This window comes from Carassius gibelio, chromosome B3 (assembly GCF_023724105.1).
Source record: "Carassius gibelio isolate Cgi1373 ecotype wild population from Czech Republic chromosome B3, carGib1.2-hapl.c, whole genome shotgun sequence".
NCBI lineage: Eukaryota > Metazoa > Chordata > Actinopteri > Cypriniformes > Cyprinidae > Carassius > Carassius gibelio.
The window spans coordinates 46494612-46519045 of NC_068398.1; the positions used below are offsets into that span (position 1 = coordinate 46494612).

Sequence of the window (24434 nt, forward strand, 5' to 3'; positions counted from 1 at the left end):
ACATTAATTTGGAAAATAGTGTGCCAATAATAAAAAAAATACATTAGTAAATATATCTTTTTCAGTTAAAGGCAGTTCATCGTTGAAATCAGTGATGTCATCATACAACTCAGTTCAGTTTAAGTAGTATTTTTGCAGTCAAGTTAACGATGTCGCTGGAAATTTAGTGTCCCCAACTAAGCAAGCCAGAGGCAAGGAACCAAAACTCTATCGGTGACAGAATGTAGAAAAAACCTTGGGAGAAACCAGGCTCAGTTGGGGGGCCAGTTCTCCTCTGACCAGACGGAACCAGTAGTTCAATTCCAGGCTGCAGCAAATTCAGATTGTGCAGAAGAATCATCTGTTTCCTGTGGTCTTGTCCTGGTGCTCCTCTGAGACAAGGTCTTTACAGGGGATCTGTATCTGGGGCTCTAGTTGTCCTGGTCTCGGCTGTCCTTCAGGGATGTAGAGGTCCTTTCTAGGTGCTGATCCACCATCTGGTCTGGATACGTACTGGATCCGGGTGACTGCAGTGACCCTCTGATCTGGATACAGACTGGATCTGGTGGCCACGGTGACCTCGGAACAAGAGAGAAACAGACTAATATTAGCGTAGATGCCATTCTTCTAATGATGTAGCAAGTACATCAGGTGTTATGGGAAGTGTTCCCGGTTCCGGTTTGACTAATTAATGCAGCCTAAAAATCCTTTAACTGATTTGAATCTTAGAAGTGTATTAGTATGTAATGTGTAAGCCAGGTCTAGTGCTCAAATCACTTATATGATGTCTAAGTTTCTGCCTATTTTATAATTGAAAAAACTATGCAGTGGTATGTTTAATGACTAAAATACTTTATAGAACTCTTCAATACAGTTGCTAAATATTTTTTTTTATTGGGGGGGGGGGTGTACTATACATAGTCTCAGAAAAATGGTTGCAGGAATCTAATTTTTCATGATATCTTCTTCAGATTTGAAATGTCGTGAGACATGTGACTTTCAACCCTTTACTTTTCTAGATTGCTCCAGGACTGATTTCATGTATTTTCATATCAAATAAAAAGACAATTCAGTGTGGTAAAATAATTTTCAAGGCACTTCAGTGTCTAACTTTTAATATTTTTGAGCATTATCCACTCTGGTTGATAAAAAGTACAGCCCAAAGGGTTTTTCTTTCCAAAGACAGCAAAATTATGTTTGTAAAACACTGGAGTAAGGAACTGTTACAATTTTAAGTTAGGTAGGGCACTTTCAGCTATGAGTCCCAATATGGGGGCTCTGGTTAACAGGTTAAAGAGCCAGTAAGATGAAAATTCTAAGCTTCCTATCACTGTTTATAAGTCCTGTACATTAGGTTTAAATCCATCCAAGGTTAAAAAACATTGTCATTTTGTCAAAATATCATTTTAAAATTACCTCAATTCTCAGAGATCCCCAAAAGATTTGCGCGAAGCTGTCCAAAAGATTCAGTTTCCTTAAACCCCACCTTTCGATAGCATACTGTGTTCTGATTGGTCAACTAACATAGTCAGGTTTGATTGGTTGTTCCGCACACACCTCCACGGTAAACTATGCGTTAGCATCTGTTTGTGGTGAATTATGTCTTATTCCTCTCACCGCGAAGCAAACAGTAAAATAAAAAACTTGAACAGTCTCGCTGCTTTTTCTTCTGTGTGGGTGTATTCAAGCCGCGCGCTTCAGTTTGAATCTGAATAGCGCGTTCAGCGCAGGGGCGTGGTAACATTAGATAACGAAGGGAGACATGAAAAACAGACATCGCGTTGTTTTCATATGGATTACTTTATCACAGAATATCTGTTTTCGGCAGTACTTGTTTAGTTTTAAAGTAGACATGTCAAGCTTTCTATAGATATCTCTCTCATGTCTCTTCGTAGAGTATTCACGGAGTTACACTTCATTTTAATGATGTGTTTGTACATAAACAGAGTTCTGTTTCTCCCAACAGGGTAGGCGGAGATTATTATGCAAAGTGTTCCTAGTGACGTACACAGAGATGGGCAAAAGATTTGAAATCTATAACAACTCGTTTCAGCGATTCAGAGTCGACTCCTTACTTTAGAAGCCAATAACTTTATAAATCGTGTACGTTTTGGTTTAATTATTTGCACATTGTTTACACTGATGGACAGCTACATCATACACTGTAATACAGGTACTTTTTGATTTCTCATCTGTGTGGCTCTTTAAATGCTCACTCTCGTCTCACGTGTATTTCTTAGAAAATATAAGTAATACTTAACACTAACACATACATATATCATAGTGTCTATTTACACTAAGTACAGATAACCTGCCTTGTTGGCAGAGGCTTCTTACACTAAGTCGACCCACGAATGTGTGATTGAGTTAGTTAACACTACATAAGACACTCATCAAACATAATTTCCAGTGATGAAGAAGGCATGTGCTTTTTGCAGTTGTATGACCATTACAATTACATCTACCACCAGTGTGCAGCCTTCAGCTTGATACGACAGCAGCCACAGTACAAATTGGGGGGGGGGGGGGGGGGGCAGAAGAGGGAAGAGGGGGCAAGTTCGGGGGCAAGTTCGGGAGCGAGTACAGCTTCCTGACAGCCTGATGAATGAATGAAGCTGTCCTTCAATCTCAATCGCTATTTCACTTAGTGCAAATAGCCACTGCTATATATATATATATATATATATATATATATATATATATATATATATATATATATATATATATATATATATATATAATATGGTGAACGGTGTCTTTAAGACTAGAAAGAACTACCATTAACATTACGCTTAGGTGCAAATTTTAACATGAAATTCAGTAATTGTCTCAATTTCATCTTTTCAGGTGAGAAATCTTCTGAGGGTTTTCATGCTGGAGTTGGTGATTCCAGAGCTACAAAAAGACCACATAGAAAGGAATGCATTCAATATGGAGCCACTTAATACTGCCCTCATTTTGCTCTATGTGTGGAGACGGTATAGACTAGAATTTAAATTAGACAGCATGCCTCTTTCTCATATCTGCACTGCCCTCTGCCTGCCAAAATTGCATAAGGAGGAGTTCCTGTCTTTCTGGACTGACATAATGGAACCATTTTCACTATTAAACGAGTGAGTACTCTTATATAATTTACAGTTTATATATAAATTATAAAGATCTCACAAGAGTGTTGCAAAGCAAAACAAATACAAAGTTTTGCTGTGAAACTGTTGTGGAGACTCTGGAGTCTGAGGTGATTTTGTGGCCCTTGAGATGTTTTGACATGCCCTAACATTTGTGCCTATTTCAGCTACTTGTACTGTTGGCCAACATGTAAAATTATTATAATGTTTTTTATTCAGCACAAACTGTGCTTCAATAATATGTTAGAAAGATGGATGTAGATGCATTTTCTCTTTATAGAAAACAATATGCGTGGTTAGTAAGTTTTGGGTAGAAAATGTACCTGAAATAAGGCAATAAAACCCATACTGAATAATTCTGAATTAGACTTTTGAGTAATTTTTACTACACAATTATGTGAAAATCATCATGTTTACTCCTTCACAGAAAATAGATTCTGTCCAACAAGTGAAACACGTAAACCATACCTGATATTTATAGTCCCCCTTTAGTCATACATGTTATCCCTTAAAACTCGTCTTTGATCATCAAAATGAATATATTTTCAAAATATTTTTTCTTGTGAAAATTATTTTCTCATGCCTTAAAGGATTAAGGTGGGCATACACGGTGCGAATTCGGATGGTCGGAAGATCGTATGTCCACGCACACATCACGAATGAGTTTATCTGAAAATTGTACGGATGGGGTGATGTACGACAAGATTTTACGACCTGCCAATTTACGAAGCAATCGCACGAAGTTGATAAGACGCTTGCGACTTGAAGCAGCGCTGCACCGAAGGATCACTGTATGACATTAAAATACCGCGAGAGCGATAAGAGAGCACACGGATCCAATGCATTCGAATCGCTCTCACGGTACTTTGATGTTAAGTGATCATGCTTTGCAGCGCTGCTTCAAGACGAACGCGCCTAATATAACTGCTCTCCCTCTCTCATAACTGCATATAAAATATCGATACGAGCCGTGACCGTTTCCTACACATACAGGTTCTTTTTCAGCAACAGGAAACCGGGACGTCTTTTCACCCTAGTGTGTGTGTGTGTGTGTGTGTTCTTGTATATGGTTTATAAATATCTGACATATGTATTACAATGTAAATATGGTTTATGAGGACACTTCCTGTGCCCTCGTAAACCAAATGGCTTAAAAAAATACTAAAAGGTGTTTACTTGAAATTTTAAACATGCATTTTTCCGTGATGGATAGAGGTAGTGTATGGGGATAGAATATACAGTTTGTACAGTATAGAAAACCATTACGTCTATGGAGAGTCCTCGTAAACTACATTTGTGTGAGAGAGAGAGAGAGAGAGAGAGAGAGAAAGAATTAAAAAGCATGATACACGTTGCTAGAAACATCATACAGCACTCACTGTTCCTGTCAGAGTTCAGTGAGTTTATCCTCCTGGTCAATAGTCCACATTCGCCGTGGCGCTGCCATCTTCATCTTTCTTCTTCTATGGTTTTCCTAGTTCGCGTTTGGTCAGCTTCAGATTGATCAACATATTGGCTTGTTCAACCGCACAAATGGCACGAATTCAAACCGATAGCTCACAAACTTTTTAGACATGTTTAAAAATGATCAGGAGGTCGGGAAGTGCTCGCAAGCCACTCTGCTTGGCTCGTTATTCATCGCAAATGATACGTGCCTCGACCATACAAGCATACACTATTTCCACACGATTGAATAAAATTGCATGCGAACTCATACGACAGCAAAAATCGCCTTTAGTTTACCCAAAAATTAAAATTAGCCTGTGTTTTACTCACCCTCAAAGCATCCTAGTAGTATGTGATGCTCTTCTTTCAGACGAATCCAATCAGAGTTATATAAAAAATTGTTCTTGCTCTTCCAAGCCTTTCAATGTGGTAAGCGGGTGTTGGTTGTCAACAGTTCAGAAGACGTAAAATAAAGTGTGTGCATCCATAACAAAACCTCTCTCACATGGCACTGCGGAGTAAATAAAGACCTCCTGTAGTGAATCCATGCATTTTTGTAAGATAAATATCCAGATTTCAAATGTAATATACCCTTTTTTCTTACTTCTGCTGACTGTGGTAAGCAGAAGCCGTTCAGGCGGATGACGTAGGATGTATGGAGTCGCATTCGCCTCTGAGAAATGCAGGAGTGAGGAAACAAAATTTTCCTTACTTTAGCAAAAGAAAACCAGACTCCTCTTGATTTATATCGAAATCTTCATACATTTTTCTTTACAAATCCTAGTTTTGTGTATCTAACCTCTGACCTGAACACCGACGTACTACATCATCCACCGGAACGGCTTCAACGTATGACTGATGGCAGAAGTGAAAAGTGTTCCAGTACTACATGTACTGAAGGGTTCTACAAAATATTTTGGTCATTATTAAGGGTGGAAGGATACATGTATTCATACTGAACTGTTACGGTATGGACATCAGTTTGATGCATGAGGCCTTAGAAAGATTACTGGAAATTGATCCCAATCCAGAAGGGGGCGTCCTCAGCAATGCAATGCTGTTTATTAATTGGCTGTCAGCAGAAGAACAACGAATGCCGTGAGTTGCTCTGTGCACTTGAAAATAAAGCCCACTAGACAGTGACCATATCCTGACTCTGAATGTGTCTCTCACAGACTGGCAAAGAAATATTTTTAAAGGCTTGTGCACTCAACTGTTTGTGAAATGGAGCTTTGTGTTCGTGTATCCTACCTCTCTCATTCAGGACAAATCCAAATATTCCAAATATTTCCTATACTATTTAAAATATTATATTTGTGATGTAACTTATCTAAATGCTAAACTATTATTTATCATGTAAATTATAGGCTGTGTACTTCAGTTCCAAGGGTGACACAGAGGCGGGCGTTTTGATGTTTGGTTCACTGTAATTTATTTTGATAGATTACCAACTGGTAATTTACTGGAAATGGTGTGTGTTTGTGTGTGTGTGCATGCTCAACAGTTTCCTTATAGCAGCAGAGTCAACTTTAACCCCTAACTTGTCACCCCCCATTTTCAGCATGGAGACAGAAATGACAATTAAAAAATAAAAAGGTTCCTGCTCATGATTCTTTCTGATTAGATACATAATCAGCATATGTTCACAAAGCTGACACTTCAAAGTTTACTGTTCAGGAATCAGAATGACTCAAGACTGTTATGATAACAGAGATATATAAGCGCAAACATAAAAACAAAAATAAGAATATTAAAAACTTTTTTTAAATGTATTTAAAAAATGTTGACGTAGGATATGATTTTAGAAACATACTAAAGCTAAAGCCATAAGTCTACTTATACTTCATTTTGATATTTCAGTACATAATCTCACAAACTGTGAATTTTATTAAACATTTTCTTAGACCATGTCATGTATGTTTTTAAAGAAGGCTCATAAAAGGCTAAAAAAAATTGATTTATGACCCCTGTAAGGACTCCTGGAGTGCTATTTTATCGTGTCTGGAATGGCAAACTGCCCCATTCATGATTCTGTTGTTCTCACAAAACGAGCCTTTCACACATGACACAAAATCCTCATTATATCCTCATTCTTTTTTCATTATTCTTTTGTTTTTATTTCACCATTATTAGCCTTTTGTCTGGTATTTCAAGGTTTACCTAGCCACATTGCTTCAATCCCAGTATATATTTACCCAACTATTATTATTTGTAATAACTTCCTTTTGCGATCATGGGTATAATTTGATCGTTTACTGTTGTAAAAATGTGCAGCGATGTTAAAGGCTATAAATAGCATAAGTTAGCATTACAGATGTACATTTTCAGTATGCCCCAAATCTCAAGAAAATTACATACCAACCATTTACTAACGTAATCATGTGTTAATTGTGTGTGTGTATATTATATATATATATATATATATATTTCATTGTCCTCTTTTGGGTTGAGATCTGGTGACTGTGGGGGCCATTTTAGTACAGTGAACTCATTGTCATGTTCAAGAAACCAATTTGAAATGATTCAGGCTTTGTGACATGGTGAATTATCCTGCTGGAAGTAGCCATCAGAGGATGGGTACATGGTGGTCATAAAGGGATGGACATAGTCAGAAACAATGCTCAGGTAGGCCGTGGCATTTAAACGATGCCCAATTGGCACTAAGGGGCCTAAAGTGTGCCAAGAAAACATCCCCCACACCATTACATCACCACCACCAGACTGCACTGTCTTAAAAAGGCATGATGGATCCATGTTCTCATTATGTTTACGCCAAATTCTGACTCAACCATCTGAATGTCTCAACAGAAATTGAGACTCATCAGACCAGGCAACGTTTTTCCAGTCTTCAACTGTCCAATTTTGGTGAGCTTGTGCAAATTGTAGCCTCTTTTTCCTATTTGTAGTGGAGTTGAGTGGTACCCGGTGAGGTCTTCTGCTGTTGTAGCCCATCCACCTCAAGGTTGTGCATGTTGTGGCTTCACAAATGCTTTGCTGCATAACAGTGTAGTTGAACATCTGATGTTGTTACAGCACTCTCAGAGGAAAAAAAGTTTGAAATGACAAGAGTTATGACAACTTGTGTGGCAAAACCGGGACGTCTTCAGGGAAGGTTGTTAGACTTCGACCCTACAGGATCCCAGAAGCAAAAAGGAAAGGTAAACGGAGGTAAAGAAAATGCTTGACCTAGGGGTTATAGAGGAATCCCAAAGTGCTTGGTCAAGTCCTATAATCCTAGTACCAAAACCAGATGGGAGCACAAGATTCAGTAATGACTATAGAAAATTGAATGACGTTTCCCAGTTTGACACCTACTGGGCGACTGGGCCCTGCACGATTCATTACAACCCTCGACTTGACAAAAGGGTAATGCCAAGTACCTCTAACCCCACAAGCCAAACCAAAAACTGCCACCTTCACTCCTGAGGGGGCCTTTCAATACCGGGTTCTTCCTTTTTGGGTCCATAGGGCACCAGCCACATTTCAAAGACTCATGGATAGAGTCCTCTGTCCCCATCAGCAATATGCTGCTGCATATCTGGACGACATTGTTATCAATGACAGTAGTTGGGAGGAACATCTTCACAATATAGAAGCTGTCTTACAAGCTCTACGGTCAGCGGGGCTTACAGCAAACCCAAGCAAGTGTTCACTCGCCCAAGAAGAGGCCAACTATCTAGGATACACTGTGGGGAGAGGAAATGTGAGACCCCAACCTAAGAAAATTGATTCCATCCTCACCAGGCCCCGGCCTTAAACCAAGAAACAGGCAAGTTCCTTCCTGGGGCTACTTGGATATCACCGAACATTCATACCTGACTTCGCCACTAAAGCAGCCCTCCTAATCAAATTGACCCGCAGGTACCTCCCAAACCAGGTGAGCTGGACCGAAGAAGCAGAACGGGCCTTCATTGAACTTAAGCAAGCTCTCTCTTGTGATTCCTACAAGGCCCAAACTTCAACAAACCGTTTATTCTACAAACAGATTCCTCTGAAGTAGGGGTTGAAGCTGTACTCTTTCAGTTGCACGATGGTATGGAACAGCCAGTCATGTTTATCCGTAAGCTGCTGCCCCATGATAGGAATTATGCCACAATTAAAAAGCAATGTCTTGAAAATGGGCTATTGAGATATAACCTGCTGGGTTGGAAATTTGTTTTAATAACTGATCATGCCCCGCTTAAATGGATGTCTCAAAAAAAGGGAAAAATGCACAAATCACTTGCTGGTTTCTTCAGGAGGCATGACTGCTTTTGGGCCTGCGCTCCAAACAGTAACTTGAAGCTGGAAAAGGGGTTATGTGGTGTCCCGAAGGAAACGCAGTCCGTCACAATGCAGCAGTCACCTGCAGCACCATGGAGAGCACCATCAGAGGACACAAGGCCTGGGATAAACAGTGGTGTTCAGGACCAAGGACAGCTGTAACACAGGTGTGCACCATTCCCCTCTGGCAGGGAGCCTCAGCTGTAGGTTGTTGGGCCCAATAAGCAATCACATAAAACAGAACAAAGAAGCCACAGTAGGGAGAAGCAGGAGAAGAGAGCAGACACAGTGTGGGGTGTATTCATGTGCAGCCTAGGCGGAGGACCAGTCATCACCTGACTACCCTCTTGAAGATAGAGGCCTAATTGATGTGAGTAAAAGGAATCATCTTAACTAATCCTACACCTCTTCTGCCTCTCTTCTCTTCAGGAGCAACCTGAGAAAGAAGAATTACCTATGTTACAGTTTTATCCCTTTCCCCTGCCTTATGATAAATAAACACAAATTTTGCTGCACTGAAAATTCTGTCCAGTGAATGATTTACTTTGACCTCCAGAGTTAAACCCTCCCAGTCTTGTGTGTGTGTGTGTGTGTGTGTGTGGAGGTTTATATATACATTCAGATGCTTATTTCTTTTAATTTTGATGATGATAACTGAAAACTAAGGAAAATCCCAAATTCAGTATCTCAGAAAATTTGAAGACCAATACAAAGAAAGGATTTTTAGAAATCTTGGCTAACCGAAAAGTATGAGCATGTACAGCACTCAATACTTAAGGCTCCTTTTGTCTGAATTACTGCAGCAATGCGGCGTGGCATGGAGTCATGTTGCTCTGATAGTGGTCTTCAACTCTTCTGCATTCTTGGGTCTGGCATATCACATCTTCCTCTTAACAATACCCCATAGATTTTCTACTGGGTCAAGGTCAGGCGAGTTTGCTGGCCAATTAAGAACAGGGATACCATGGTCCTTAAACCAGGTACTGGTAGCTTTGGGCAGTGTGTGCAGGTGCCAAGTCATGTTGGAAAATGAAATCTCCATCTCCATAAAGCTGGTCAGCAGCAGGAAGCATGAAGTGCTCTAAAACTTCCTGGTATACGGCTGCGTTGACCTTGGACCAGATGACATGGCATCCCAAACCATCACTGACTGTGGAAACTTTACAAGCAATGTTGATTGTGTGCCTCTCCTCTCTTCCTCCAGACTCTGGGACCCTGATATCCAAAAGAAATGCAAAATGTACTTTCATCAGAGAACATAACTTTGGACCACTCAGTATCAGTCCAGTCCTTTTTGTCTTTAAAACGTCTGTGCGTAGTGGTTCTTGAAGCACTGACTCCAGCTGCAATCCACTCTTTGTGAATATCCCCCACATTTTTGAATGAGTTTTGTTTCACAATCCTCTCCAGGGTGCGGTTATCCCTATTGCTTGCACACTATTTTCTGCCACATGTTTTCCTTCCCTTCGCCTCTATTAATATGCTTGGACACAGAGCTCTGTGAACAGCCAGCCTCTTTTGCAATGACCTTTCGTGTCTTGCCCTCCTTGTGCAAGGTGTCAATGGTCATCTTTTGGACAACTGTCAAGTCAGCAGTCTTCCCCATGATTATGTAGCCTACAGAGCTAGACTGAGAGACCATTTAAAGGCCTTTGCAGGTATTTTGAGTTAATTAGCTGATTAGAGTGTGGCACCAGGTGTCTTTAATATTGAACCTTTTCACAATATTCTGATTTTCTGGGGTACTTAATTTGGGATTTTCCTTAGTTGTCAGTTATAATCATCAAAATTTAAAGAAATAAACATTTGAAATATATCAGTCTGTGTGTAATGGATGAATATAATATACAAGTTTAACTTTTTGAATGGAATTAGTGAAATCAACTTTTTGATGATACTCTAATTATATGACCAGCACCTGTGTGTGTGTGTGTGTGTGTACTAGACTTTCATCACATAAAAGTCAACTTTAAAAAAGTTCAACCCCTATTATATATATATATATATATATATATATATATATATATATATATATATATATATATATATATATGTGTGTGTGTGTGTATATATATATATATATATATATATATATGTATGTATATATATATATATGTATATATGTATATATATATATATATATATATATATGTACAGTATTGTTCAAAATAATAGCAGTATAATGTGACTGACCAGAATAATCAAGGTTTTTCATATATTTTTTTATTGCTACGTGGCAAACAAGTTACCAGTAGGTTCAGTAGATTCTCAGAAAACAAATGAGACCCAGCATTCATGATATGCACGCTCTTAAGGCTGTGCAATTGGGCAATTAGTTGAATTAGTTGAAAGGGGTGTGTTCAAAAAAATAGCAGTGTGGCATTCAATCACTGAGGTCATCAATTTTGTGAAGAAACAGGTGTGAAACAGGTGGCCCCTATTTAAGGATGAAGCCAACACTTGTTGAACATGCATTTGAAAGCTGAGGAAAATGGGTCGTTCAAGACATTGTTCAGAAGAACAGCGTACTTTGATTAAAAAGTTGATTAGAGAGGGGAAAACCTATAAAGAGGTGCAAAAAATGATAGGCTGTTCAGCTAAAATGATCTCCAATGCCTTAAAATGAAGAGCAAAACCAGAGAGACATGGAAGAAAACGAAAGATAACCATCAAAATGGATAGAAGAATAACCAGAATGGCAAAGGCTCAGCCAATGATCACCTCCAGGATGATCAAAGACAGTCTGGAGTTACCTGTAAGTACTGTGACAGTTAGAAGACGTCTGTGTGAAGCTAATCTATTTTCAAGAATCCCCCGCAAAGTCCCTCTGTTAAAAAAAAGGCATGTGCAGAAGAGGTTACAATTTGCCAAAGAACACATCAACTGGCCTAAAGAGAAATGGAGGAACATTTTGTGGACTGATGAGAGTAAAATTGTTCTTTTTGGGTCCAAGGGCCACAGGCAGTTTGTGAGACGACCCCCAAACTCTGAATTCAAGCCACAGTACACAGTGAAGACAGTGAAGCATGGAGGTGCAAGCATCATGATATGGGCATGTTTCTCCTACTATGGTGTTGGGCCTATTTATCGCATACCAGGGATCATGGATCAGTTTGCATATGTTAAAATACTTGAAGAGGTCATGTTGCCCTATGCTGAAGAGGACATGCCCTTGAAATGGTTGTTTCAACAAGACAATGACCCAAAACACACTAGTAAACGGGCAAAGTCTTGGTTCTAAACCAACAAAATTAATGTTATGGAGTGGCCAGCCCAATCTCCAGACCTTAATCCAATTGAGAACTTGTGGGGTGATATCAAAAATGCTGTTTCTGAAGCAAAACCAAGAAATGTGAATGAATTGTGGAATGTTGTTAAAGAATCATGGAGTGGAATAACAGCTGAGAGGTGCCACAAGTTGGTTGACTCCATGCCACACAGATGTCAAGCAGTTTTAAAAAACTGTGGTCATACAACTAAATATTAGTTTAGTGATTCACAGGATTGCTAAATCCCAGAAAAAAAAAAAAAAATGTTTGTACAAAATAGTTTTGAGTTTGTACAGTCAATGGTAGACACTGCTATTTTTTTGAACACACCCCTTTCAACTAATTGCCCAATTGCACAGCCTTAAGAGCGTGCATATCATGAATGCTGGGTCTTGTTTGTTTTCTGACAATCTACTGAACCTACTGGTAACTTGTTTGCCACGTAGCAATAAAAAATATACTAAAAACCTTGATTATTCTGGTTAGTCACATTGTACTGCTATTATTTTGAACAATACTGTATATATATATATATATATATATATATATATATATATATGTGTATATATATATATATATATATATATATATATATATATATATATATATATATATATATAATAGGGGTTGAACTTTTTTAAAGATGACTTTTATGTGATGAAAGTCGAGTTGAAGTCGACTAGTAGCTGATGAAATTAATGAACAAGTCTGGAGCGGAGACTCCCTTGTGCACAGCTAATGGCATATGACACAACACTTCCCACATGACTATTGCTCCTACAATAGCAAATTTTTTCAGTTCTTTTGCCTTTGGCTCATTTTATTTCTCACAGATTTCTCCTTGTTCTAAATCAGATAAAGATAAAGTAGCACAGTGAAGATTACATTTATATGAATGCATTAGTGAGAGTGATTGCGCGTGAATTAATTCTTCATGGCAGCATCTCTCTAGTAGTAGTGATGCTGTGGTATTTAGTTATTAAGAAATATATGATTGAATTCTTTCCATTTCTGAGCTATTTTATTGAGAAATCAGTGTTGACAGTACATTTCCACGCTGAAGGATTCTGTGTGCACGCAATCTGCGTGTGACATACTAGCTACTTTCTGTAGCCTATGTTTGTGTGTTACAGTGCAGCAGTGCTTTAGATTAGAACATGAATTGAAATTATTATAAAGTAAATACACAGAAGTTACAGAAAATTGTATGAATCTACACATTTGGGGCCCTATTTTAACAATCTAAACTCAAAGTGTAAAGTGCATGGCGCAGGTGCACTCAGGGCTTATCCAAATCCACTTTTGCTATTTTAACGACGGAGAAATGGAGAAATGGAACGGGGCGCGTTTTTGGAATGGGTTGTCCCTATTCCCTTAATGAGTAATGGGCGTAACGTTCAAAACACCAATCAGAGTGTCATCTCCCATTCCCTTTAAGAGCGAGATGCGATCGCGCCAGAGCGGATCGCTATTTACATTGCAGAATCTGCTGGCGGAAAAGCTGAATGCTTCTCAAGCGAAGAAACTGATCTGCTCGTGCGTAGGCCTGTCGTGATAGTTGATAAATCAATTAATCGCAGGATAAAAAAGAAAATTAGCTCAATAATTTTTTCGGCCGCGATAATTTCTATTTTCTTTTCTTTTTTTATGTAACATCTCATGATGTGGGGTTAGTCTGGAGCGAGCCTGTGGACAGCAGAAAAAACCATCTCCGATGGCACAGATGTCCCGGAAATAAAGAGATAATGTCTCGCTAGAGTGACCAGCTTTGGGGAGCGCCTTTCATTTGCTTGTGGATGTTTTCGTCTCAAGTGATTTTGCATTGTACTTGCACTACTGCTTTATTTTAATACCACGTAGCATATTTTGCAAGTAATTTGGTTGCCCTTTCTGTCAAAATGGGCCTACTTTTTGCTGGCTTCATTTAACTTGCTCAGCTAAATATGTCTGTAAGTGTGTGGTTGCGTGTGTTAACACGCCCAGTGAGTTAACAAACACACGCGCGTGCGCCGTTTTCTCCTCCTTTCCAATGCGCTCGGGCAGTTGCGCTCCTGAGGCGTCTGTCGTTGCTAAGCGTCGATCAGCTGCGATATCAGTTACAACAAGGAAATTTCAGTAAAGGATTTCCACCACCGAAAAACCCTTGCTGTGGGTGAGCTGAGATGTTTTTAACTAGATGCGGTGCGGAAGCGCCTGGAAAAAAACAAGCACGTCACTTCCATTATGAGCTTGCTTAAAAAGACGCGATATGTGAACGGACCCTTCATTGGTCTAAATGTTTACTTTTGGTTAACGGTTAAAACGGTCAAATCCCTGATTTTCTGGTTCTAGTCAGAATCCTGGCAGCAGCGTTCTGGATGAGCTGCAGCTGTCTAATGGTCTTTTTGGAAAGGCCGGTAAGGAGCCCATTACAATAGTCCCCCCTGCTGGTGATGAAGGCATGAACAAGTTTCTCCAAGTCTTGACTGGAAACAAAACATCTAATTCTTGCAATGTTTTTTAAATGATAGTATGCTGATTTAGTTACTGCTTTGACATGACTTCTGAAACTAAGGTCTGTCTTCAGAATCACACCAAGATTCCTGACTTGATTTTTAGTTGTTTGACCCCTAGAGTAAAGGTATGCATTTACCTTGAAAACTTAATCTTTGTTTCCAAATGCAATGACTTCAGTTTGTTCCTTGTTTAACTGAAGAAAGTTCTGGCACATCCAACTATTAATTTCATCAATGCATTGGCAGAGGGAGTCAATGGGGCTGTAGTCATTTGGAGATAAGGCTAGGTAAATCTGGGTATCATCCGCATAGCTGTGATAGGCAATTTGGTTCTTTCTCATTATTTGACTTAGTGGGAGCATATACAGGCTAAACAAGAGTGGTGCAAGAATTGAGCCTTGTGGGACTCCACATGTCATGGACGTCCACTTAGACTTATGGTCTCCTAGACTCACATAATAGCCTCTCCCTTCTAAGTATGATCTGAACCATTTGAGTACCATCCCAGAAAGCCCGACCCAGTTTTCCAGTCCCTATAGAAGTATGTTATGATCGACAGTGTCAAACGCAGCACTGAGATCCAGCAATACCAGCACCAATATTTTGCCAGAGTCACAATTTAAGCGAATATCATGTATTATCTTAACGAGTGCTGTCTCTGTGCTGTGATGCGGTCGAAAACCAGATTGAAGGCTGAATTGCAAATAGGTAGCCTAATTTTAATACACGCAATGACTATCCATCATTACATTTTTATATTTATGTAATCTACACAGTAATATTCTTTTACACAGTAATCCTTTTGTTTTTAATATTTGTCATGTTTGTGTGATGCATCCCTGTGTGTAATAAGCAAAGTCAGCGCGCACTGTGGACCCGCCCAGAGGCACATTTTCTAACAACGCGCTCTTTAAATAACAGAAAAATATCGGCCATTTATTTTAGACTTTAGACCATGTTTGAGCTGGTCTATGGCGCAGTCTATTTTCAGTTCCTTAAAGGAACACTCCGACTTTCTGGGACTTTAGCTTATTCACAGTATCCCCCAGAGTTAGATAAGTCCATACATACCTTTTTCGTTTCTGTGCGTTCTGTAAGTGTTATTTGACGCACCCACCGCTAGCCTAGCTTAGCACAAAGACTGGATGTAAATGGATACTGGTAGCATAGTAATCCCAATAAGTGACAAAATAATGCAAACATTTTCCTATTTACATGTTGTGATCTGTATAGTCACAGCGTGTACAAATAACAAGGCTATATGAGACAGAGAACATTTTTAATCGTATAAATACTGGGAACTATATTCTCACTAGGCGTAGGAGCACAGCTAACGTTACTTGGGCGGAGTGATTAGCGCAAGCACACGAGACACCCTGTTGATAGTTCTGTAAACAAAACATATGTGACTAACTAGCTAGAAGTAACTTGTGATCATGGCTGACTTTGAGGAATTGTCAGACTCAGAGGAATTGTACTGTGTATCAAACCAAGATCCAGAACCATATAGTTTTGAGCCAGAATATACAGACGAGGAGTTACAAAGTTTGGAAGCTGTAAGACGAAGGGAGAATCAGAACGAACACGGACTGGTGGTGTACAACCTATGCCGACAGAAACCGAGTGCCTTTGTTGTAATGAATGGGACCGGGTATTGCCATCAATGTCAAGGCTTGATGACAATCAAAATATTTGCGTCACTACCACGGAAGATTTCTCTGCCCTAATACACCCGGCAGTTGTCTTTTTTTTCCCCATTGTGACAAGATCAACTGGAAGAAACGCCCCATGCCGAGTGAACCTAATGGTCAGCTATCCACCAAGTAAGTGATTTTGTTATAATGATCATTCATAGTTCAATGAAATTGTAGTATAGCCATTGCATACAGTTTGTCACAATAATAACAATAAAGGGGATACACGGAGCCCCTATTCACATAATAGTGTCACTACTAAGGTTATATTACATTAGCATGGCACTGTTACAGTATGGCTAATGTTAGTCATCTCAAAACATAACAGAACACTTACCGCAGCAACAGGTGATCCAATTTGTCCTGTCTTTATTATCGATGGGATGGCTGTATCCTTTAGCACACGTTTCATGGTCCGTGTGGCAACTTGCATTTTTTCAAAATAGTCGTCTACAGTAAAATGTTCAAAGCAAACAAAAAACTTTGTGATGGTGTTTACTGGTGTGTTTGGATCTATTTCCAGAGCAAGTAGCCATCGATTCATCAGGTCAGCGTTTTTGGTTGGAATTCTATGAAACATCATAGTATTACCTGGTCTCCCCTGTTTATTGTCGCAGTTCTTTACAATACAGCGAACACCCATGATTGTACACTATAAATCTACTATCTAGTAATTGCTGACTCTATTACTCCAACTCTGAGCGAACTCTCTTTGGACCCACTTTATATTAAGTGGCCTTAACTACTATGTACTTACATTGTAATTAAAAATTTAGTACAATGTACTTATTCTGTACATACATGTTTTTACATTGTACTTATATTAAAAAACTACATGTAATTACATCTGTATTTAATTTCTGTAATTACATTTATAATTACACTGTTGACCCATACTTTACACCTTAACCCACCCTTAAACTTACCCATACCTCCAACTCTCTCCCTAACCTTACCCCTATCCCACCTCAATAGCAGCAAAAGTGTTTTAAAATACAATATGAACACAATAAGAACATTGTACTTATTTTTTTATGTAAGTACATAGTAGTTAAGGCCACCTAATATAAAGTGGGACCCTCTCTTCTCCTCACCACGGCGCGTCTCGGGTGCTGCGCTAATCACTCCGCCCAAGTAGCCACTCCGCCCAAGTAACGTTAGCTGTGCTCCTACGCCTAGTGAGAATATAGTTCCCAGTATTTATACGATTAAAAATGGTCTCTGTCTCATATAGCCTTGTTATTTGTACACGCTGCGACTATACAGATCACAACATGTAAATAGGAAAATGTTTGCATTATTTTGTCACTTATTGGGATTACTATGCTACCAGTATCCATTTACATCCAGTCTTTGTGCTAAGCTCGGCTAGCGGTGGGTGCGTCAAATAACACTTACAGAACGCACAGAAATGAAAAAGGTACGTATGGACTTATCTAACTCTGGGGGATACTGTGAATAAGCTAAAGTCCCAAAAAGTCGGAGTGTTCCTTTAAAATAGCAATGCACCAGCAATGCGCCTGAACACACCTCTTTATTAGACCAGCACGCCCATGGGTGCACAAATGGGTGCAAATGCATTTGCTAATTAAACGACGTGGCGCTGGATGGGAAAATATGAACAGTGCCGGACTGAAAGTAACAAACACACTTGCGCTGCGCCTTGCGTCGCATTGCGCCGGGTGTATTATAGGGCCCTTGTAGTGGATGCCCTTGATCACTTTTCCTATGGCATGCTATGTTTTAATGACAGAAAGGAGTGTTTTAGGTGCACAATAGTTAATCTTGAAAGTAAACGGCTGATCTCATGTTGTGAGAAAACCTTTAATAGCAAGAGTAATGATCAATGATGTGCACTTACTTCAATATTATGGCGGATACTACTGGATTCAGTTGTCGAACAGTCCATTCTCCGGTTTGAATAGGTTTAATACAACAGCTGCTGCACCGAGGCGTTGATGTCATGTGAAGGCAACATTATGAAAAATACCACTGTATTTGAAGGTAACAACTGGAAGAAAACTGTAAAATTTGCACATTTCCTTTTTTAAATACTTGTCAGTGACACACCGAGTCAGACAGTAAACCTCAATAAAAATAGTCCTGTCTGTTTCCACTAAAAAGATCTAAAAGATGTTCACCTTATCAGCAAAAACTGCATAAATTTAATTAGATTTTAATTGTTTAAAACAATTTAAATACTATTTGATCAGTGAAAAAAAATAAGATCAACTTTATTCTAAAATATTTATCTGAGAAGTATTTTAAACATTTATTCTAATATATATTTTGTGTATAGCACAAATGGCATAGTCTGTATCTCATATTTTTCTAACGTATTGTACCCTTAACTGCATTAAACATGGTGTCACGTGGATGGGAATATGCTGAAATGATATGCAGATGAGATTATGCATGGTAAAACTAGGAGTTGTAAGCTACTAATATATGGTGATTTTGGGGAGAAGATGTACAAACAATCTTCACTTTACTGGGATTTATAAAATGATTTTTGTGCAGGTTCTGGCATACGCATGGAATTATAAATCTGGAAACTTTTGTGTGCACGCAAAATCTATCTTTTGTGTATACATACACTTTTAGGATGAAATCTACAGAGAGTTTTATAAATGAGTCCCCAGATCTATTCCGCCACTTTATCATTGCCATGTATATAACCATTAAAAGGCTATATGATCTTTTTTTCTAATATTTGTAAGCGTTTCAAATGAACTGGACACCATATCAGGTATGCTTTCAGACATGGTCATGTTTAAGAATGGAAAATACAAATATTTTAAACACCCATCACACTGTTATTTTGAACCCAGGCTATAGTCTATTGCATGCAACGTCAACTGGCGGCCCGCGGGCCAAATCCGGCCCGTCAGAGATTTCCATCCGGCCCCCAGAATAATACTGAATTCAGGAATAGCCTTGTAAGAGGAAAAAGTTTAGGGCTGGTCCGAATACCATTTTTTGAGCTTCGAAGCTTCGGTAGTAATGAACATTGACTATTTGAAGCTTAGGAGAGAGGGGCTGAACATATTTTTATCTCTAATAAAGGCAGGAATATGTGTCTGTATGTCTGTTGGCATTTTTATTATTTCGAGAACCGTTCATCCGATCGACTTCACGAGGGAGTGCAGTGTCGCATTTGGTGCAATATAGATGGACACGCGAGACGCAACACATTCAGAATTAATAAACTTTTAGTAAACTACAGTCAGAACAGCGCGAGCGGGAAGCGGCGCACCTCACGCGGGCAGGGCTTATGCTCCAAGAACAGACACTGCACTATTGATATAAAATGCACACACACAGGTCTATTAAATTAAGCAATACTTTTAAGGTAGTCTAATATTTTTCTGACTAACAAATTGGCACAATAAGGGTAGATTTAAATAAAGAAATACGAAATTTAAATAAAGAAAAAACGAAATTTAAATAAAGAAAAACGAAAAAAAAAAACGAAATTTAAATAAAGAAAAAACGAAATTTAAATAAAGAAAAACGAAATTAAGTTAAATTAAAAACGAGATTAATTTAGATTGATAATAACGGGTAAAAAATGCCAATACATTTTGTTTCTATTATTCTATTTTCCACAATGTCAAAGCAACAAAACACAAGCTCAGACATGCACTTCGGTCCATACAAACTCCGCTGTTCTGCGCTCTAGCCAGAGCACACTCCCATTGCTGGAACACACGTTGGTTCTATTTCTAGCATGCACCAGTTTTCCGCGTGGCTCGAGCGCGCCTGAGATGTGTGTCTCAGTGTGCAAACTCCAACCTGTTAAATATGGGAGCCGAAACAAAAATGGACACATCACACAGCTGAGACGCTCACGCAGTGTGTGGCCAGCCTTATTCAAGGGGGAATGAGAACCGTTTCGCGGGGGATCCAATGTGTGCAAAAAAAATAAAAATAATAATAAATTATTAGAATGTCAAATTTACAAATCGAATACCAACCCACCGAACGAATATTCGAATATTCGGGTCTGTTCCATATTTATTCATTTTTAAATGTAGTGAAAAAAAAAATGAGGAACACAGGTACAGCATTTCTTACAGTAGGAACTATGAATACGTACTTATCAGTCCATTCCTCATTAAAACTACGGTTCTCTGAATCAACTTTTCGCTTAAGGCTCTTTGAGAGTGCCATTTTTCATTCAAATATATTCAGAAGGCCTTTCTTCTAGTGTTCTCCACAAACTACGACCTGCATGTGATAGTGATGGACAGCTTGACAGCCTCACAAATATGAAGCCTTAAATATCGCTATCGCCACCTGGTGGCTTGCTGCAGTACAGGTAATATGTAAAAAATAACATAAATTTTAAATTAGAATTAGTATATCAAATAATAACATATTAGGATACAATTAGAATTTTTTATTTTATATTACGAGTATCTGGCCCTTACAGTGTCTGCCGAGAAAAATTCTGGCCCTTTGACAAATATAGTTGATGACCCCTGGTCTATTGTGTATATACAATATATTAGAGGGGTTGTTCCATACACTGCTTTGAACACACACACACGCAAAAACTTATTTACACTTACTGTGAAACCAAAGTTTGTGCGATTTGTTATTTTTTTTTTTTTTGCCTACTAAAATATGTAGGCTAATGTAATTTTCCATTCACTAGTCACAGTGGCTGGTGGGTACAACAATTAATTTCCAGCCCTGGTCACAGTGTTTATATTACTCTTTCATCCAGATACAAACCTTGGGTCAGTCAATTATTATATTAATTTAAATGTTTTTTTTAATCAAACTGTTATAGTCAGTAATATATAAATATATCCTGGTGTAGGCTATATCTTTAGACTTTTAAAATTCATTATCTTCTTATGACCTTGAGATATTCTATGCATCTGTGAACTGTTTTTGTACGTATCTTATCTCTCTGCTCGTGTGTGTGTGTGTGTGTGTGTGTGTGTGTAGAAATGTTTGTGTTTTTGATGGGTGTGGCCTCTGTTAACCAGCTGGAGATTAGTCCTACTATGAAACTTACCTAGATATAAGGACTGACCCAAACACTCATCTTCTGCCTTTGAGCCTCGTTGACTTTGTACCGTCGTGTTTCGCATTCTGATTGACTGTTTTCTGCTATTTTTTGTATCTTCTGTTATCATTTGGTTGTGAAAGTGTCATACCAGGGAGAGATATTCTAAGTGTAGTGAATCTGTCGAGTGTTTGTTATTGTAAGATCAAATTCTGAATCTCCTGTTTATCTGAACAGTGCCTGTTTTGACTGTGATTTTGATTCTGATTCTGCTTTCCGGTCCACCAGTTCACATTTAGAGAGTGAGGAAAATGTCAATTGCATGAGAGGTCTTGATAGTTTTGATTCCTTCTTCAGCTTGTCTGACATGGTGGAGGCGCTGATCAACATTGTGAGAACAGAGCACAAGTCCGATTGGATCATCGTCATTCCACTGCTACACCTTCTCAAAAGCACTTCAAAACCATTTCAGCCAGTATTTAATCTAGTCAATGCACAATATGAGAAGAACTGGGCTGGCTTGCAGGGACTCAAATTGGAGAATGTAAAAGATCGAAGGTATGAAATAATCTATGTAATAAACAGTTTACAAATATGTGTGTGTGTGTGGGGGGGGGGGTGGCGGGTGGGGGGGGGGGTTAATTTTAAAATTTTCTTGTAGATATCATTGAACCCACCCTTTCACTTTAAAGTAACATGAAAAATGTTTGTTTTTTTTGGATTTTTGACTTGTCATTGTTAAATCCCTTTATTATAGGGCGATGCTGAATCTCATGAAGAAACATGACCATTTGGTGGAGGTGGACAGACTGGTGGCACGGTCTTGGATGTATTTGATGACTTTAGATGAGTTGGTCGAGTGTGACTCCTTCATCCATGCAGAGCTCCTGGACATCCTGCAGCTTTTCACCATTAAATGCCCCAAAGAAATCTCAAAAAACATTTCAACAGTGAGTGTCAACTAAATATATATATGCATATTTATATTTAATTTGGAACAAATTAAATTACCCTATAATATAACTTAAAAAATGTGTAACTTGGAAAAATATAGCAGTCTGAACCCCTTATATTTGACCAATATTATTCCAGAGCGTTTTGAAGATTCTGGAACACATTGAGCTTCACTTGGTTGAACAAAGATACAGGTACAGTTCTTTTACTAAAATCAAAATGAATAATTTATTTAATTTGCCTCAAGCAACTGATCACTCTATATATCACTGAAATTGTATATCAAACTTTGACCCTGTGTGAATGAAGTATGCATTATGAAATGATAAGCAATTAAATTGTTTGCTGTTTTTGTCACATAACATGGTTAGGTAGACCCAATATATGAGTCAATGTACGTTCCAATATATATATATATATATATATTTTTTTTTTTTGACAAAAGAGGTTTCTTCCTAACAGCGATATATAAATTAGTTTTATCATCACTAACAACTTAAAGCTACCTGTGACCCTGTGTTCCTACACGACTTTAGTTCAAGTTTACTATTTAATGTGAATACTACTTTTAATATAATATCCAGTTGAATATGTCAATTGAAGCAATGCATGTTTGTGCAATTTTGCTGTATTTTAGTTTTTAGTGGTATGCCGTGGGATTTTATACCTATTAAACTGCGCTGTGGTGCAAAAAAAAAACGAAAAAAAAAAACATTCTGGTTTGGAAGAAATGAGGGAAGCAAGGTTTAGGAGAAATATTAAATATGCTCAAAAGAGTGTGAAAGAATGACAAGCAATAATCACTCACCTTTGAACAGAAAAAAAAAAACATATGTATGATCAGCAGAAGCCAGAAAATACCTACTACAAATTACATCTGTGCATTTAGAAGTGAAACCAAGTGTGCCTGTACCCTACACAAATCAATACCAGCAGAGTTATGCCAGATATTAATTTTATTAATATAGGCTGCCCAGTAATACAACATGAAATTGGGCAGAGCTAATCATCCATATATTTATTTTTTAAGATTCTCCTTCCATACTCTTGGTACGGTAATCAGGGACAGAAGACTGGAATAACAGAAGAACACGGTTTATTAAGGCACAAGCAAAGGACCAAGTAGTGAATGGTGCTGGAGGTTGGAGAGATGAGTTGATCCGGAGGCTAGTAACACAAGACGATGGTTGTAGCTGACACACACACACGATGGAGACAGGAAGACTCTGGACTAGGGCTGGGACAACGCGTCGAGGTCATCGATGACGTTGACGCAAAAAATATGTTGGCGCAAATATATGCGCATCGATTCGTCGACCTATTTTTATTTCTCTAAAAAAACGTTTGCAAAACGTTTACCTTATGAGCGCTGAATATACGCGATGGCCGGATCAACATTCTGTCCAACGTTATATAACCAATCCAGGGGTTTTTCTGCATTGATCTTTTTTGAAGCCTTATTTGATCGGTGAGTTATGTAGAATAGAATGACTGCTGCGCCTGACAGGGCGAATACGAGAGAGAGCCCCGGCTGTGCATGCGCACTCAGTCTTCAAACAACACTAGCGCTTTTTCTCTCATGCATATTAATCAAAATCATTAAACACGATAGAAAAAGGGCGAAACACCAACGTTTCACGCGCACTCACAGTCTTCAAACTACACGAGCGCTGTCTTGCGCTCTCTCTCTCTCTCTCCCTCGTGCATATTAACCAAAATCATTAGACACTATGGAAAAAGGGCGGAACACCAAAGTTTCTCGTGGAGCATTCTGAGAATTTCTTTTTTCTCCATGACAGGCTGCTGGCTCCCACTGTTATTTATTTATTTATTTATTTTTTTTGTTAAAGCACTCTCTGTATTAGCTTAAAGCCCTCAAGTTTACATTGGTTACTGTATTCTTTCAATTGCTCTAAACAAGTATTTTAGGTGACCTTTTTTATTGAATGCTAGACATCTAGTTGTTGTTATTTTCATCTGAAAAAAGAACTTTTTTTCAGTAAGCTAGGCCCTATGTGTTCAGTAAGCTTGTTTCAGAAAGCTATGTGTTTTCAAGGCTTCAAGGTTTTATTGAATGCTACAAGTGCAAAGTAATGCATTCTTAGTCAGTCTTTTATTTTTAAATTTTAAGAGCAATAAATATATATTGCAATGTTAAGGAATTCATGTTTTTTTCATTCAGATATGTA

At 38.5% G+C, this 24434-nt stretch overlaps 1 protein-coding gene across 1 annotated transcript in view; it reads left to right on the top strand.

Moving 5' to 3' along the window:
• Positions 1-24434, top strand: part of LOC127952308 (E3 ubiquitin-protein ligase rnf213-alpha) — a 129605-nt gene that overhangs the window by 27779 nt on the left and 77392 nt on the right. Inside the window, exons 8-11 of the mRNA XM_052550693.1 lie at positions 2827-3092; positions 21649-21849; positions 22049-22241; positions 22384-22439. Coding sequence (XP_052406653.1) covers positions 2827-3092; positions 21649-21849; positions 22049-22241; positions 22384-22439 — 716 coding nt within the window. The remainder of the gene's footprint in view (positions 1-2826; positions 3093-21648; positions 21850-22048; positions 22242-22383; positions 22440-24434) is intronic.